The sequence below is a fragment of the Paramisgurnus dabryanus genome, chromosome 12 (assembly GCF_030506205.2).
Source record: "Paramisgurnus dabryanus chromosome 12, PD_genome_1.1, whole genome shotgun sequence".
NCBI classification, from domain to species: Eukaryota; Metazoa; Chordata; class Actinopteri; order Cypriniformes; family Cobitidae; genus Paramisgurnus; species Paramisgurnus dabryanus.
Genome location: NC_133348.1, coordinates 9,975,787 through 9,994,850, shown reverse-complemented (window position 1 = coordinate 9,994,850; position 19,064 = coordinate 9,975,787). Strand labels below are relative to the sequence as shown.

The following is a 19,064-nucleotide window of genomic DNA, read 5'->3' as shown; positions in this document are numbered from 1 at the left end:
AATTTTCTTGATGAGCAAACCTAAAAACCTAACCTAAGAAAATAAGTTTAGTTTTTAGACCTAAATATGAATTTTTAGTGAATTTGTGCAAAAAAAACAAGCAAAAAAATGTGCCAATGGGGTAAGCAAAAAACTTTTTTATACCCTTAATTCAGGAAAAATGTAAGAAAAAACGGCTAACCCTATTGTCAAATTTTTTCACTTAAATTAGATCATAAAAAAAATAGACTTATTTTCTTAGGTTATTTGCTCATCAGGAAAATGCATCTTGATTTAAGAATGTTTAGGTATTTGTACTTAAAACAAAATACTAAGTAAGAGAGTCATTTTTTGTAGTGTCCTAGTTAAGCAACAGATACACATCAGACTTTGCCATTTATTTGAAATGTCCTTAAACAAATTCAAAGTAGTGACTTTGCCCCACACACATGCACCACATATATTACAGAAATACTGAGTATCGTTCAGAAGAAGGTAGTTTTATCAAACAGATATGTGTTAAGCCTCCCTTTTTTTTGGTGCAGGCGATGCCCTGGACCATCTTCTGAAAAACACTTTCACGGAGGCCGCCGGCGCCCGTCAGGGCTTCCCCAAAGTTGCTGTTATTATCACAGATGGAAAATCTCAGGACCCTGTTGAAAGTTACGCCAAGAAGCTGAAGAATGCTGGAGTTGAACTCTTCACTCTGGGTGTGTTGTGTTTTGGTGAATGTGATTTTACCAAGTAGGACATTTTTCCTAAATCAACATTCTTGTCGGTTCTGGAACCGACCAATCAGATTCTTGTCAACCAATCAGAATGCAGAGTTACTGTTTCGATTAGGGCTGCTTTATTCAGAGGCTCTTATCATCTGCACAGAATTAGTGGAAATGTCTCATGATGTCATTTGTTGCATTCAGGAATCAAAGAAGCAGATGAGGAAGAGTTGAAACAAATGTCGTCCACGCCCCACAGAACACACGTGTACACGGTGCCAAACTTTGACATGATCAAAGCCGTAGAGAAATCTCTCATTACGCAGGTTTGCAGCAGCGTGGAAGATCAGCTCAACTTTTTGATCAGCGGCGAGGAAGGTAAACGGGTCAAAATTAGCATTAATGATTAAACCCAAGCATCAAAATATGACCCCCGGTATTATTCTCTTTCTGCAGTCATTGAACCGGCATCAAACTTGCACGTCTCCGAGGTCGCGTCCAAGTCCATGCGAATAACATGGGATGCGTCTATAGGAGAGGTGACCGGATACAAAGTGCAGTTGGTTCCCATGATGGCCGGCAGCAAACGACAAGAGCTGTACGTCGGGCCCACGCAGACCTCGGTGAACGTCAGAGATTTGTCACCCGACACCGAATACGAGATCAGCCTGTTTGCACTCAACGGTCTGACGCCCAGCGAGCCGGTTATGGCGATGGAGAAAACCCAACCGCTTAGGGTGTCATTGGGTGAGGAGAACCTCGCTCTATAACCTTTCCTTCACTAACTTAAATGTTGTCTGTCTGTTAAACGAGCTCTGTTTTGGTTTCTAGAATGTTCTCTGGGTGTGGACGTGCAAGCTGACGTCGTTCTCCTGGTCGACGGCTCGTACAGCATCGGCCTGGCTAACTTTGCTAAAGTTCGTGCCTTCTTGGAAGTCCTGGTCAACACTTTTGACATCGGGCCAAACAGAGTTCAAATCAGCTTGGTCCAGTACAGCAGAGATCCCCACACCGAGTTCTACCTAAACACACATGCCGATCTGAGCGGCGTAGTCAAAGCCGTGAGAACGTTTCCGTACCGAGGAGGCTCCACCAACACGGGCAAAGCTATGGCGTATGTGAGAGAGAGGATCTTCATTCAAAACCGAGGTGCTCGCACAAACGTACCTCGCGTTATGATTCTCATCACCGACGGAAAGTCCTCGGACGCTTTCAAAGATTCGGCAGCTAAGCTTAGGAACACAGATGTGGAGATCTTCGCAGTGGGTGTGAAAGACGCCGTCCGCTCCGAGCTGGAAGCCATCGCTAATCCTCCGGCGGAGACCCACGTGTACACGGTGGAGGACTTTGATGCTTTCCAGAGGATTTCCGATGAGCTAACTCAATCCATTTGTCTACGAATTGAGCAGGAGCTTTTGAACATCAAGAGGAGAAGTCAGTATAAGAAGTATATAGCATAAAACCATGATTGTGAAGTTATTCTGAAGAATGACCTTTCACGATTCTCTGATTCTTTTAGGTTTGGTCGCGCCCAGATCTCTGACCTTTTCCGAGGTGACCTCCAGAAGTTTTCGGGCTTCGTGGATAACAGATGCTGTGGATGTGCAGTCTTATCTGGTGCAGTACAAGCCTGCAGCGGACACGGATGCCAACTACATCTCTGTCTCTGTGCCTGGGGACACCACCACAGCTGTATTACTTCACCTCACTCCAGTCACCAAGTACGAGGTCAAGGTTTATGCCCAATATGCGAAGGGAGAAAGTTTTCCCCTGGATGACTTTGAGACCACGTTAGAAGGTTAGTCTTGTATATCAATCACCTGTGACGTAACCTATTGAGTATTGGCATTGCTCTTGGACTCTAAAGTAACCATGTTGCTGTTTTTTCAATCCTTGGCGTTTTGCAGAACAAGGAGCTGTGAGCAACCTCAGAGTGTCCGAGGAGACCATCGACAGTTTCCGCGTCTCGTGGCGAGCGGCGCCAGGTCCAGTGTTGCGCTACAGACTGACATACATCCCTGTACGAGGGGATAGTGGGTTGCTCGAAACGGTGACATCTGGTCCTGAGACAACCATCGTTCTCCAACGACTGTTCCCAGGCACCACGTATCGTGTCTCGGTGTCAGCCGAATACCCATCATCCATTGGGCCTCAGATGCAGATTGATGGGACGACCAAAGAAGGTAAATGAAGCAATTATCTTACGTCCGGTTAGTGAGGTTTATATTTGGGGATGTAGCACCCGATGACGATGACTTGGAAGCTTTCAAAGTGAGAATTGAAAGCAGGCAGCTTGTGATGTCATTTCTTAGGAAGTGTTTATAAAGGTTTACATTTACCCAGGTCATCGCAGTCCCGTCCAAGCAGGATTATTAGTCAAAAGCAACTGGTGATTTTATTTGTATAAAGATGTTTGAGCGCTCATGTAAGCATCACGACACTTAAAAATCATTGCGATGAGGTGTACATAACTGGGATTAAAGATTTTATGATATTGAGATGTTAAAGTTAATATGATCAAATCTGTTGATATTAAGATGTTTAGGTCAGCAAGTGAAGTGAAATATTCAAGTCTGAATTGTCTGAGATTGTCTGAGCAGCATCATTTGTTCGGTTTCATAATGTCTTTTTATTCATTTTATTTCTCCAAGTCTTATCTTCTTATCGTACTTGTTCTGGTTCTTCTTTCTGTCTGATATGTATGACACACATCTCCGACAACATACCCAGCTCACATACATGTACATTATCATGAGAAAGTCAAATGTAATCTATATGTTTTATTAGGGTGGTGTGGTGTTCTGGTTCAAGCATAGTGGTGGTAGTGAGAAGATTTCTGGTTCGATCCCAACTCTTATCTTAACTTATTAACTTACGTGTTTGCACATTATTATCACATTAGCACTAAGAATTATCTTGATATCACATAAATATTATGGCTGTTAAACGATTAATCATGATTAATGCCAGTTAATCGTGATTAATTGCGATTAATTGTGGTTAATCACATAAAAAAGTTTGTGTTTGCATAATATATTTGTGTGTGTATTATGCATAATTATTATGTATATATAAATGCACACATACATGTATAAATTTAAGAAAAATGTTATTTATGTATATTTTATATTTATTTATATATAATATAAAATATATCAAAATCTAAATAAATATGTATATATACATGTAAATGTTTCTTAAATACATACATGCATGTGTGTGTATTAATATATACAAAATTATTACACACAGTGCACACACATATATTATGAAAAAATGTATGCGATTAATTGCAATGAATATTTTGACCCTCTAATAAATATCCTTAGCTAATCCTTGCAAAATAATTCTTGGAGTCTGCATTTCAAGATAATATTTTCCCTCCTATACTATTTTATACATCGGAAAGATCTGGGACATTTTGTTCATCCTGATCTCCTGTTAAGTATATTAAACATAGCCAATCTGATTCTGTCAGACAGACATAATTCATACCGTAGCTCTTTTGGGGCATCAGGGAAACCTAACATGGCCTTCACCCTAATGAAATTACCAGAAGCAGTGCTTGTCCGGGTCTGTCTAAGTATTAAATATGAACTCTAAATCTGATTTCCAGTAATCGTACATCATTAAACTTCTAATGTCGAACCTGAGTGTCAAAGCTTAAAGTCCATCAGTCATCCTCCTCTGGGTAGCATGTGGGGATTTGTCTTGAATCCCAAAGTCTTATCCACAGATTTTGGCTTTGTTGTTGGGATGATGTCACACAGTTAAAGATCTAAGATTGGGATTTCACTCCCTTCGTGCATCCATTGAGACAAGCTGGGCTAAATGAAAATTGCAGATAGAAACATAATGCAGGAACAATGCAGGATCAGAGTGTTTTTCCAAATAACATCCCAATGCACGGTCTGTCTAATGCATCCTCAAGAGATGCAAGTGAGGAACTGAAAAGATTTCCCAATTGTCTGCGTGCATTTTGAATGAAATCATTCTGTCAGTTTGGTAAAAAGCATACATTTACTGAATGGCAAACTGAATTATTTCCAGCAAACTCTGAAAAGACCTTGAGGCTTTGGGACGGATGAAGGGAAATGTTATACGGGTGCTATAATTCTTCCCATATGTCTTACGTAAGTTTTGGTTGAGTTGAATTGAGAGTGGCGATATATAAAATGTCATTCGCTCTTTTTTTTTACTTGCGTAATGCAGCAGAATATTCAATGGAAATGAAATGCTGTGCAGGACTTCCATCGAAATTTGATCGGATGGTGAAAGTGGCATTCCAGACCGGAATGCATGGATTGAGTTTACTGTGGAAAAACATATTAAGATTTTAAAGAAGAATATTTTCTGATTTAAATGAATGCATTTATGAGTTTGTTAGTAAAGCAGTTTTTTCTGCGTATCCTTAAAGCCGATGCTCGGATGGTCTCACTGAATGAAGACCGTGAAACTAAAATCAGATGTTCTGTTTTATCGCTCTTCACAGAAGAAAAAATGAAATAGAAGGGTTTTTACTTTTTTTTAACTTCAAGTCAAGTGATGTGCAGAGTTATTGTAATGCAAACTCAAAGGTTCATGCATGTGGAAAACATTACCTGTCCAGGGTTTCAGAAGAGACCTTTCTTTGGTTTGCGTTGCGTTCTTGCCAAAGCAGCACACGGCCATTTGAAGGAAGATGAATTGCAGACGACATTATAGTGTTACATGTGGATATGAATGTAAAATCAAGTCTCAATCAGCTAAACCCAACAAGCCAAAAGATGGCTATCTGCTCCAGGTTTGCAGCAGCTGTGTGATTCTTTCCTGTTTGCCATCTGTGAACGTACGTAATGCGTTCAAGCTGCTCTCTGTCCCGCCCGTGACCTTCCAGAGACGTACGTAACGTTCAGACGAAGAAGACGAGTTGAAGCTCTTCTAGCACCTGCACTTTCCTGGTTATTGACACGCCGTTTAACTTCAAAAGCACCCCGGAGAAAATTTACTACATGTGTATGGTTTGACTCGGGTTTGGATGCACGGGATGTCAAACTGGCTTTGTGAATAGAGTTCGGTTTTTAACTTCATACAAAACATCATTTCAATTTCAAGGCTCTTTCAAAGGCACAGTCAAACAAAATCCAGCTGCTTAAAAATTCTGAGAAATGCAGATGAAGTTCGATGGTCACATGCGATGGAAAGGTGTTGATTCAACAGAGAGAAAAAGAGACGGATGGAGAGATGAATAATGGCTTTGAGAATAGATCTCAGACATTCAAGGACAATATTTTTTTCAGAGTTTATGGAGCAGTAAAAACACTTTTCGGTTGTCCTCAGACTCCTCTGCAGAATCTCAAAGTCCAGCAATGATTTAAAAAAGGAGAGGAAAATGTTTGAGTCTTTGCCAGAGAAGATGAAGTCTTGGAAAATCCTATTTCAACAGAGAATGTGTGATGTGGATATAGCAGATGTGTAGTAGCATCTTCAGACACATTTGTTAATATCCTAAAATAACGAAATACTTAGATAAGTAGGAAGAATTAAAGTCTGTTCCTGTATATTGGCAGCATTACCCTGGGCCAGTCTCTCTCTCTCAAACACATGAATTTGTGTTATTTATTATGGGCAGATGGGTTATGATGTCTCTGGTGTGGTTTGTGCAGGTGTGTTAAGACTGCAGTGAGCACTCGTTCATTCAGGTGAAACAAATGTTAACAGCCGCTCATAAACTCAACCTCACACACTCTTTTTACCCTAAAGGTTTATCTTATTTAACCCGCCATTTCGTTTAGAACGCTTTCTGACCCGTGAGATCATTCATTCAAGCTTAAAGTCACGCACAACCTGATTATGCATTATGGGTTTCTATATGTTACGTGTCAACTAAATTCTTTGAGTTAAATGATGTGACAGTACCTGAGGTCTATAATTGATCATGCCAGATTGATGTACCATCAGAGATATGATCTTCATGGTGGAATTCATACTGATCTGATGATTGATGTAGTCAACTCTTAAGCATGAAATTCTTTAAATCAACTTTGACATTTAATACAGTATATGTACAGTATATTCACCAGCAGTCTCTTACTAGCCCTAAGCTTTATCCATGACACCACTCATCTGCTTAAAATTAATCATAAGTCTTAAATATTCTGCCTGCCTGTTGTCAGTGAAGTGTTTTTGTTGTGTACCCTTTAGAGTTGGGCTCTCCTCGAGACTTGATTACCAGCGATGTTACTGACACCAGTTTTATGGTGTCATGGACGGCCGCTCCGGGACGGGTGAGACAGTACCGTATCCGCTGGAGATCTCTCTTCTCACATGAGTCTGGAGAGAAGACGATTCCTGCTGATATGACCAGCACACTGTTGGAGAACCTCACACCTGAAACACGCTATCAGGTGTCTGTGTTGGCATTATACGACAGTGGAGATGGAGGACCACTCGTAGGGGAAGAGACCACGGATGGTGCGAATCTTATTTTATTTATTATTTGTGATAAAAGCTCTTGAAAATTCAGATTTTCATTGGATCTCTGTTCTCCAAGAGCTGTTTTCAATGTATAAGGTCACTGAAGATTCTTGATGTTTTATTGTAGATTAACACTTGTTGGGTTAAAGTAAAGCTTTCCTTGTTTATTTATGCACAGGTACAATGCAAATACATTTTTATAGGGTTTATTAATCCTAGATTTAGATCACGATTCTTAAATGGTTTATAGATCCTAATAGAACAGAAGGTTGGTTAAAGGTTGAAATTAGGTTGAATTATGGTAAAATACGAGCTAGGTTAAGGGAGATTGAAAATCATTTACACCTTTTTACTTTGAGGAGATGCATCTTTAGATACATCCAAGATTCTTAAAGTGTTTATAGATCCTAATGGAACAGAAGGTTGGTTAAAGGTTGAAATTAGGTTGAATTATGATAAAATGCGAGCATGGTTAAGGTAAGATTGAAAATCATTTGCACCTTTTTACCTTGAGGAGATACATCCAAGATTCTTAAAGGGTTTATAGATCCTAATAGAACAGAAGGTTGGTTAAAGGTTGAGATCAGGTTGAATTATGGTAAATTGTGAGCTAGGTTAAGGGATGGTTGAAAATCATTTATGCCTTTTTACCTTGAGAAGATGCATATTTAGATACACCCAAGATTCTTAAAGAGTTTATAGATCCTAATGGAACAGAAGGTTGGTTAAAGGTTGAAATTAGGTTGAATTATGATAAAATGCGAGCATGGTTGAGGTAAGATTGAAAATCATTTACACCTTTTTAACTTGAGTAGATGCATCTTTAGATACATCCAAGATTCTTAAAGGGTTTATAGATCCTAACAGAACAGAAGGTTGGTTTAAGGTTGAAATTAGGCTGAATTATTGAAAAATGTGTGCTAGGTTAAGGGATGGTTGAAAATCATTTATGCCTTTTTACCTTGAGGAGATGGATCTTTAGATACACACAAAATTCTTAAAGTGTTTATAGATCTTACTAGAACAGAAGATTGGTTAAATGTTGAAATTAGGTTGAATTATGGTAAAATGCAAGCCAGGTTAAGGGATGATTGAAAATCATTTATGCCTTTTTACCTTGAGGAGATGCATCTTTAGATACACCCAAGATTCTTGAGGAAAGAAGATAATTCAGGCTTGATGTAACATGTACGTCGGTGCCTTGGGCTCAGCTGTTAAAAGTGCATCAATCAACAACCTTTTGATGGCACGAGAGAAGACGAGAAGACAGAAAATCTTTGGATCTTAGCGAGACAGAAAAATATTTAATGTTAGCGTGACTTCTTCAAGTTGTGGTTTAATGCTTGGCATTAAATCCTGGCAGACAAATTGAGTTTTAAAGCTCTATGCGGTAGTCACTTGCCCCTAAGAGGAAAAAGTGAGCTGGTCACAGCATGGGTGCAGTGAACATCACCGGCCGTTGCAGGAAAGAGCCATTTTAAAGAAATACATGTGTGCAGGGCAGCCCGTATAATATGAGCCGTATGTGGTCTGGGACGCTGGCTGAAGGATATTCCCCGCACAGACACACAACTCAAAGCATACAAATGGAAAATTACACCAGTGTGAGGTTTTAGAAAATATTGGAATAAGGCATGCGTTCTGCTTACTTTAAGCCTGATGTTTTTGAACATTCCTCTTTCCATTTTAGCTGTCAGGTTCTCATATAACCAGATTGTTGAGGATAGTCTTTTCTCTGTGTGATTTTGTAGCATCCGCGTCCACCAAGGCTCTAGTTGTGTTCGACGAAACGGAGAGAAGCATGCGCGTGACGTGGAAAGCCGCTCCGGGACCCGTGGTCAATTATAAGCTCACGTACGTCCCTCAGGCTGGAGGTAAAGAAATGACCATGAGAATTCCCGCCAATGTGACCACCGCCATGCTGAGGAAACTGCAGCCCATAACCACCTACAACATCAATGTGCATCCCATCTATAAACGAGGAGAAGGAAAAGCAAGGCAAGGAGTAGGAACCACACGTACGTTGGCCAATAATTCAAAGCCCATGAGTCAAAGATCTGTACAGACACAACAAGCATCACAAATACTTTTGCAACCTGGATTTGTCCTTCAATCCACTGATCTATATAAACACATTTAGTGTTTGTTATCATTAGCGTATACTGATATTACTGTCTGTTTTTCTGCAGTGTCACCGTATAAAGCTCCAAGAAACCTTCAGACCTCCGAACCCACTAAGACAAGTTTCCGTGTAACGTGGGATCACGCTCCTGGAGAAGTACGTGGATACAGAGTCACGTTTCATCCCAGTGGCCAAGATATTGATCTGGGAGAACTTCTCGTCGGACCGTACGACAACACCGTTGTTCTGGAGGAACTCAGGTAGATCCTGTGATGTTTTACATTTTAACTTCCATCATAAAGATGCTAATCATGTTACTCTGAAACATATGGTTTGAGTTTTGTTTGTCCTTTACAGAGCTGGAACGAAGTACTCCGTAGCTGTTTTTGGAATGTTTGATGGAGGTCAAAGTATGCCTTTGGCTGGAGAAGAGAAGACCACCCTTTCTGATGCCCCAGAGCCTCCACCTGTTGAACTTTCTGGTACAATATGAGCACAGCACACACAGACAACACGTTTACACGTCATCTGTTCAACTTGTGTTTTTATTAGTAGTGATGTGACTTTAGGTTTTGTCCAGAATGAGAACATGCAGAAGATTTTTTGGACCTTTGCTTCTGTTCTGTAAGTGAGACTTCAGGTTGCATTTAGGAAAGACGTGTCTGGATGTGGTCAAACAGAACCTGCTGATGGTGAAACAGAAGATGTTGAGGAAGGACTGAAGTGATGTGTGCCAGATCTGAGCCGGATTATGGCAGCTTTTGGCAGACAGTTTTAGGATGCGAACAGTTAAAGTATGAATGAATAAAGTTCTGCAGTACTTTAGTTGTGAGATGAATATTCTCCAGTGTGGATGGAAACAGAACAGGTTGAAAAGTTGACCACTTTTTACAACAAATGCCTTTTAAATGAAACTAAAAGTAAAAATAGAATAAAAAATAAATAAAAGTAAAATTTATTGCATTTGCCATTTAAAACATCTTGAGGAGATATCCTACTCTAAAATAAAAAACATGGTTGAATTTTTTTTTATTGGCAAACGAAACCCAGATTTGGTAGATATATTATTTGAGTCATATTTCAAAGAACAGAGCGTTTCTCTTCAATCCTTTCACATCAACTCTTCAGATTTGATCACAAACATCATGAGGAAATCACTCCCATCTCATACTGATCCTAAGAGGATTTCCAAACTTACAAATGTATAAAGTTAGTAGGATGAGATATAGTAAAAATATATAATAGCAAGTGTCACCTGCAAAAAATACAGTAATATTTGATTTCTCTCAGAACAGACTAATAGTTTTTATCTGTCAATTTTATTGGATGTATAAGGTAAGGTTATAAGTTAACTATGGACTTAACCAACATGTCTTTATTTAAATAATATATCAATCAATTATATTTGTATAATGTAAAACGTCCTTTGTGAATTATTTGATTCATCTAATAGACACTTTTATGTTTCAATCCTGAGGGATGAGTTTATGGAAAAAGTCTTCTGCTTCTTTGAGAGAGAGAGAGAGAGAGAGAGAGAGAGAGAGAGAGAGAGAGAGAGAGAGAGAGAGAGAGAATAATGGTCGGCTGTGCAGTCTTTTCCACTTAGCCCCGTATGACCTTTGTGGTCCCAGTTCTGCTTTACGAGATGACACATCCAATTTATTTAAGCTCAAACATCCAGTCTGTGTTCATTTCAACATGAAATTTAAGTGGACAGTGTTTACTTTATAAGTGAATTGTTCTGGTGTGTCTTGGTGATATTCCATCAACAGTAATAACTTGGCAATTGTTGTGATTAATTTCACATTTCTGTATTTGTATATTTTAGTTTCATAAACCGCTAGATACCATCTAAAGTCATCATTTAGCATTGGAAGCAGATTTAACCTACTAAGACCTGATGTGTTCACATACGTGGACATCACATTTTTTGTTGTTTGCACCATAATACTTCATTCTGTGTAACTGGAACCTGTTTTACACAAACTTGGACAATTATTTATTGGTTCTTCCTAACTCCAAAATAGCTGGTAGAAAGCTGAAAAAAGACAAATCGAAGCTCGGGTCTTAGGAGGTTAAAGGAATATTTCACTTTTATAAAAAATCCATATAATTTACTCACCCCCATGTCATCCAAGAAGGTTATGTCTTTCTTTGTTGAGGCGAGAAGAAATTAAGTTTTTTTGAAGATTTAACATAGTTGACATTAGTGGACCTCAACATACTCCAAAAATGTTGGGGTTGTTTTTAATCCAGGGCTGGGTAACTATTGGACAGAACACATTTCTGGGTTAAAATGACCCAAATAATGGGTTGTTTTTACCCAACTGCTCGATTATATTAATCAACCATGTTGAAGCAACCCAGCAATTGGGTTAGAACAACCCATTATTTGAGTCATTTTAACCCAGAAATGTGTTCTGTCCAATAGTTACCCAGCCCTGGATTAAAAACAACCCAACATTTTTTAAAGTGCAGTTTACAGTTTCAATGCAGCTTCAAAGGACTCTAAATGATCCCAACCGAGGCATAAGGGTCTTATCTAGCGAAACAATCGTTATTTTGTAAAAAAACCCCATTAAATTTAACTTTTCGTCTTGCACTAACATACGTAATACGTACACTTGCACAAAGACATTAATTTGTATCATTCCACAAACAACAACATTTGACCGCTTCTTTCTCCACACTTGTAAACACTTTGGTGGTAGTTTCACATACATCATGCCTTTCACACGGCTACTGCAAGACAAGAAGTTGTGGTTAAAAAGTAATTATTTTTATTTTATTCGTGAAAATGATAATGGTTTCTCTAGATAAGACCCTTATGTGTCAGTTGGGATCGTTTAGAGATCTTTTAAGCTGCATTGAAACGGTAAACTGATGAGGTCCAATAAAGTCCACTATATGGAGAAAAATCCTGGAATGTTTTCCTCAAAAAACTTAATTTCTTCTCGACTGAACAAATAAAGACATAAACATCTTGGATGACATGGGTACGGAGCCCCTAAGGGGACATAGAGCAAAAATTAAATAGTTTAGTTTCGCGTGCTCACGTGAAACTTTTGCGTGCGCACGTAAAACTATTGCGTGCGCATTTGAAACTTTCGCATAAGCATGTGAAACTATCGTGTGATCACATGAAACTATCGTGTTTGCACATGAAACTATCATGTTTAGTTTCACGTGAAACTTTCATGTGCACACTCGAAAGTTTCACGTGAGCACGCGAAACTAAACTTTAAAAAAAATTCTGCACATGAAGGTTTTGCGTGAACACATGAAACTAAACTATAGATTTTTTTTACTCCAATGTCACCTTAGGGGTTCCGTACATGGGGGTGAGGAAATTATCAGAATGTTTTATGAAAGTTGAATAATTTTTACGTTTTGACTTACAGCAGCGAGCTGACTCCACCCCGTTCTCTATTGACACTTTCACTTGTTTCTTCATTGTTTAATAAATCAATTTCACTAAATCTTTTTCATTTCGCAGAGCGATCGTCTGTGCTCTAGTCTCAGTTCTTCTCGCTCTCTCACAGGTTTCTGGAACCCCACAGCATCCTCAGACTACACAAAAGTGTTGCGAGAGAAGATGCTCGTATTTCATGTGTCACAAAACAAGCTGCTTTTATTTGCTCTGTAGAACAGAAGCAGTGAAAATTCCAGGAAAACGGACCCCGGGGCTGAACGCCAAAGGGGATATGGATACGAGACGGAAGGTTGAAAAGGGAAAACAAGCTAGAAATCTTTGTGGAAAAAGGCGTTCTAAAAAAAGAAAAGAAATAAAATACTTCAATAAAAAGTGTGATGGTCATTTTTGAGGTGTATGTGTGTGTGGATTTCTTTAATATGCTGTGAGTGTGTACACATATTTATCTCTCCCTCGATGAACTCCCAATGACCGATCTCTGTGTCTCGCCATTTGACTCCGGTCTCTTCTACTCACAGATGCTAAATGTAAAACCACAGCCAAAGCCGATATCGTCCTGCTGGTCGACGGCTCCTGGAGCATCGGCCGCCTGAACTTCAAAACCATCCGAGCTTTTATTGGCCGCATGGTGGGCGTCTTTGACATCGGCCGAGACCGGGTTCAGATCGGCAAGTCTTCATTTTACTACATGTTTTTAGATGTGTGTTTTCATGACAGCATTTGGACACCAGATGTGAGCTTTATGTTGGTCTTCTTCTTTTTGAGTTATTGCTAAGAATTTTCACTCGTTTCATTAAACATGTCATGCGCTTCCTTCAGGTTTGGCTCAGTACAGCGGGGATCCCAAAACTGAATGGCATCTCAACGCTCACCCCACCCAACAATCTCTCTTAGATGCTGTGGCCAATTTACCCTACAAAGGCGGAAATACCAAGACGGGTACCCAAGTGCATTGACCTTGGACATTTTGAAAATTACCTCATTCAAGCATTTTCAGTATAAACTCCATGTGTTTTTAAAGGTATGGCATTGAAGTACATCCTCCAGAACAACTTCAAACCCAATGTGGGGTTGAGACCCGACTCGCGTAAGATCGGAGTCCTCGTGACCGACGGCAAATCTCAGGATGACATTATAGAGAGCTCTCAAAGTCTACGTGACTCGGGAATCGAACTGTATGCCATCGGTAAGATCTTCTCTTGAATATCATTTGCTTTCTCACATCTTGCCTGAAACCTATGGGTAAGTCGCAACGTTTTAGACCTTTAAATGAAAGGGTTCATATCAGAAATTCATATCAGATTCTTCTGGCAGCCCTTCAGCTGATGTATTTGAGATCTTACTGTGATGATCAAATGTGTTTTTGGCTTGTAGGTGTGAAGAACGCTGATGAAAATGAGTTGAAATCCATTGCCTCTGATCCTGATGAGATTCACATGTACAATGTCAATGACTTCTCCTTCCTGTTGGACATCGTTGACGATCTCACTAACAATCTCTGTAACAGCGTTAAAGGCAGAGGTAAAGTCATTTTTGAGTCTGTTTTAAAATATTAAGAGTCAGGAAGACGTCAAACTGGTATATATATATAAGGATTTTATAATTTTTCATTGGTTTTCCTCAACCAGAGGATGGGCCCGGGACACCGACTGACCTGGTGACATCAGAAGTCACACACTACTCTTTCCGTGCCACCTGGATGCCTCCCGATGAGCCGGTGGAGAAATTTCGTATCGAATACGTCCCTGCTGCTGGAGGACAAACTGAAGTGGTGAGCAATATAAGCATTCATTTAAACATGTTGAGAAAATTCATGCATTAAAGGTCAATTTGTCACAAGATTTGCCAAACCATAAATGAATAACTCACCAAAATAAAAATAAAATCTTTCGTAATTTATTCACCCACATGCCATCCCAGATGTTTATGACTTTACTTCTTCAGTTGATCGCAAACATCTTGTAAAGTTAATGTTTTCTTATATAAGTGCCAATATGGTGAAGCTTTAAAAAAGCACAAACATCTTTCAAGTAAATGTAATCAGTGTTGGGGAGTAGTTAACTACAAGTAGCGATGCTACTAACTTAACTAAATATTTCCGTTGCTTGATGGTAGTTCAGTGTAGCTGTAACAGTAGTAAAATACTTTTTCCAAGCAAGTAGCAGTATAGCACGACCAGACGCTACATTACGTGAGGAAGATGTAGAGATGAATTGCCCATGGCCGGTTTTGTCCAATTTCATGTCTTTTCAAGGAAACAAAAAGTAATGTTTACACGTTTGTATGTATTCCTCGGTTGAATTTTATAACCTGACAATGGATGTCAATTCCACCCCTTCATCTCATGTAAAACATGCTCAGCAGATACAGTCATGATTTCTGATGTGGTTTTACAGATGTTTGCAGATGGTGAAGAAAACACAGTTGTCCTGGTCAACTTAACCCCAAGGACCGAGTACATTGTCCGTGTTTATGGTGTGATCGGTGAGCAGAGCAGTGAACCTTTAAAAGGAACTGAAACCACATGTAAGTTCAACACATCTCTAGATTGTCTTTATTGGGCCTGCATCATATTTTGCCTCTTCTTCAGTCTACCACTAACATACTTAATACACCAAAACAGGCAGAGTACTGGAGTTGCTGGGCTGGGGGGCTGTCAGGATTTTTGGGTGGGCAGCCATTTCTCGATTACAGTACAATGATGGATTCACTCTCCCGCCCCCTCAAATCACCATTAATGTTAAAATGGGATTTTACTGATAAAATATGCTATTTTAAAATCACGGTATTGTCATCCTAGAGTGAATAATAAGCTAAATTAGCAATATGTTTGTTTATAACACGTTAAAACTGCATAACTTACAAAAGCTATACGTATTTTCTAGCTGGGAGAATTTTATGCATTCATGATCACCCCCTCTCGGTATTTCAGACGCCCTCTCATCAGCACTCGGCTGGCGCCGGCACTGCTGCCAATGCCCCCCAGCCCGGCGGCAAAATCTTTACTGCATAACTTTTCAAAACCCCCATGAGTTGTTGTTTGCTGAATTTGTTGCAGTGCATTATGCGACTGCATTATCAACGAAGAATAAAAACACTGATTTAGTTTAACCCACATTGTGGGTCCTGGATCATTTGAGAAGATGCTTTATGTCAGAAGTGTGCTTACTGTATGATGTCTAGGTTTGGTATCTCATTGGGCTTCAGAGCAGATCCAGTAGGAAACCTCAGAGTTTTTACAGTACACTGCTTTAAACAGACTGCGGTCTATCTTTACAGCTTAATTTTGGTCTGATTATGAAGCGACAAAAGTAAACTCAACACTTTAATTGACCAATCTCACTTTATAGTTTGCTTTGAAGTTCTCATTATAACGTTTATGATCACCATTAAGAAGACCATGTGTTGAAGAAAAGCTTATCATTTAGTCAAAGGCCATTTGGAATAAATAATCTGCCATCTTGATTATGGCATTTCATTTTATTCCTCTTTTATAGTAATTTCATACAGTTTGACCACTTCACACATGATCTTGTTTTTCATACTAATGAGACCGTGGTGAACGCGCTGATATGTGTCTATATTTCCAGTGCCACTGCCCGGAGTCACCAACATGAACGTTTACGACGAGGGTCTGACGTCCATGAGGGTCAAGTGGGAGCTGGTGAACGGAGCCAGCGGGTATTTGCTCATCTACTACAGCCTCAATGCCAGCGTGCCCTCTGGAAATATAGAGGTGAGCTCCAGAAAAACTCGCTGCCAGTTTCCACCTCTGCTTTATGAGACCTCATGGCAGAATAAACCAAACTCTGCCAACAGGCACTGTAACACATCCAGATGGCCATGCTTTACTGTACTCCACTGTTTACTGTTGGAAAGAACATTTTTACATGAAACCTTTTTGACTTCTGTATGCATTCATGAGTGAAATACAATATTTACTGTCACAAGTTGAAATGTCAAGCACTATCCATCAGGATTTCATTGAGTTATAACAGATCATCTCAATTTTTATTATTATTACTCAAATACACTGCAAAAAATGATTTTCAAGACAAAACATTTGTCTTGTTTTCAGTCAAAATATCTAAAAATTCTTAAATTAAGATGCTTTTGTTGATAAGCAAAACGACCCCAGAAAATAAGTCTAGTTTTTAGACCAAAAATATCAAATTTAAGTGATTTTGTGCATTTTGCGGGTAAGCAATTTTTTTCTTGAATTTAGTGCTTAAGAAAAATTTTCAAGATATTTTTGCTTGTTTTATGCACAAAATCACATAAATTTGATATTTTGGATCTAAAAACTAAACCTATTTTCTTGGGTCAATTTGCTCATCAAAAAAAGCATCTTTTTATTTTTTTATTTTAACTGAAAACAAGACAAAAACACTAAGATTTTTTTTCTTGAAAAACATTTTTTGCAGTGTATTTCTCATCTAAGAGTAAATAATCTGTGCTATGTTATCTATATTGTTGTCAAAACTTTAAACTCTTACTTTGTGTAAAAAAAATTACATTTCATTTCATTGTCACAATAACCCAGCAAAGTAATTTTTGAGTTCAAAAGACATCTACAATGCAAAAAATGATTTTCAAGAAGAAAAATTCTTAGTATTTTTGTCTTGTTTTCAGTAAAAATATCTAAAAATTCTTAAATTAAGAAGCTTTTTCTTGATGAGCAAAACGACCCAATAAAATAAGTCTAGTTTTTAGACCAAAAATATCAAATTTAAGTGATTTTGTGCATAAAACAAGCAAAAAATCTGCCAATGGGGTAAGCTAATTTTTCTTGATTTTTCTTGAATTTAGTGTTAAAGAAAAATTTTCAAGATTTTTTTTGGTTGTTTTATGCACAAAATCATTAATTTTATATTTTTGGTCTTAAAACCAAACTTATTTTCTTGGATTGTTTTGCTTATCAAGAAAAAGCATCTTAATTTAAGAATTTTTAGATATTTTTACTGAAAACAAGACAAAAATACTAAGATTTTTTTTTCTTGAAAATAATTTTTTGCAGTGTAGTAGCTGTCCAAAAACAGTCCAGACATCTATGCAAAATGTAGTCTGTCAGTAAAATTTTATAGACGTTTAAGCATAGGCCAAAAATAAATGAAGTAAAATAAATCAATAAATGAAAGCAAACAGCTTGTAAGCACTGCAGACTTTGCTTACATGATGGAATATCAGACATCCCACAAGTTATTTTGGCAAAAGCCACATGTAACCAAATTCAAGTTTATTTTGGCTAGAAGTGGGTTACTCCTAGCCGGGTCTATTGTTTACCTAGACTGTGAAATGACAGCTTTTGCTTGCTGGGAAGTTTGGGAGAAAGTTAATACTTTACAGAGAATATATTATTCAGTGTCCTACATAATGAAGGAGTAATGTTTGAGCAATGAAAATGATCATCCCTCATGGCCGCTACAGATGCGAGTTGGTGCCGATGTGAACGATGTGGAGTTGTTGAAGCTTCTTCCCAACACGGCGTACTCCGTCTCCCTGTCTGCCCTGTACCGGGACGCGGCCAGCGAGCCCCTCTTCGACAGAGGAGTCACACGTACGCTTGCTTACCTTCTCACTTTCTGAGTTTCTACTGAAGACAGGATTAATATTATGAGTATAAATACAGTTATAATGATTGTGTGTGTATGTGATTATCATGTGTATTCGTTTAAAGTGCCTCTGCCACCGGCCGGTAAGCTGAAAGTCACAGAGATCACTCACAGCTCCATGCGTCTGACCTGGGATGCGGCTCCTGGGAACGTCAGGAAATACATCATCACTTACAAACGAGAGGATGGAGAGCTGAAAGAGGTCATTCATATGATGTTAAACTATAGACCAGGGGTTCTCAAAGTCCGGACTCCGGTCCGGATCCGGACCCGACGGGAACTTGATCCGGACCCGCGTCCACTTCATATTACACGTGCATTAATTTTTATGTGACTGATAAATGTGTGCATTTGCTACTTTAAAAATGCATATTAAACTTGTAAACCATTCGTTTAGTTTTTTTTCTTTTTAGATTTAAGAGTATTCCTGGTCCGAAAATAAAACGAGTTATTTAAAAATTTCCTGCGTGACGCTGTAGCCATCACACCCAGATATTATGCACAGCTACTTCATGTACTACGGCTTTTGATCAGTAAGTCCTTATCAATTTGAAATCACTGTTGGTTTGAGTCGTTTAAAACATGCATTTGAAAAAGCAACACTCGTCAAACATAATCTTTATACATATTCTTTATTATCATGAAAATACCTGAAAAGGTTTGAAGAACAGCAATATAAATATATCCTTAAGAAATTTCCTGGAGCTGCGTGTGTCTGGTTCTTCGCTGATTCTTCACATGTTAAG

At 38.7% G+C, this 19,064-nt stretch overlaps 1 protein-coding gene across 3 annotated transcripts in view; it reads left to right on the top strand.

Annotated features, from left to right (window-relative positions):
* col12a1b (collagen, type XII, alpha 1b) overlaps window positions 1-19,064 on the top strand; it is an 80,024-nt gene that overhangs the window by 10,538 nt on the left and 50,422 nt on the right. For all 3 annotated transcript variants that reach the window (XM_073811371.1, XM_065256561.1, XM_073811372.1), the window contains exons 7-25: window positions 525-689; window positions 900-1,073; window positions 1,152-1,442; window positions 1,527-2,129; window positions 2,215-2,493; window positions 2,603-2,878; window positions 6,879-7,148; window positions 8,903-9,169; window positions 9,341-9,533; window positions 9,631-9,755; window positions 13,225-13,374; window positions 13,526-13,645; window positions 13,728-13,892; window positions 14,081-14,227; window positions 14,335-14,477; window positions 15,103-15,232; window positions 16,297-16,442; window positions 18,134-18,263; window positions 18,384-18,520. In XM_073811371.1, coding sequence (XP_073667472.1) covers window positions 525-689; window positions 900-1,073; window positions 1,152-1,442; window positions 1,527-2,129; window positions 2,215-2,493; window positions 2,603-2,878; window positions 6,879-7,148; window positions 8,903-9,169; window positions 9,341-9,533; window positions 9,631-9,755; window positions 13,225-13,374; window positions 13,526-13,645; window positions 13,728-13,892; window positions 14,081-14,227; window positions 14,335-14,477; window positions 15,103-15,232; window positions 16,297-16,442; window positions 18,134-18,263; window positions 18,384-18,520 — 3,911 coding nt within the window. The remainder of the gene's footprint in view (window positions 1-524; window positions 690-899; window positions 1,074-1,151; window positions 1,443-1,526; window positions 2,130-2,214; window positions 2,494-2,602; window positions 2,879-6,878; window positions 7,149-8,902; window positions 9,170-9,340; window positions 9,534-9,630; window positions 9,756-13,224; window positions 13,375-13,525; window positions 13,646-13,727; window positions 13,893-14,080; window positions 14,228-14,334; window positions 14,478-15,102; window positions 15,233-16,296; window positions 16,443-18,133; window positions 18,264-18,383; window positions 18,521-19,064) is intronic.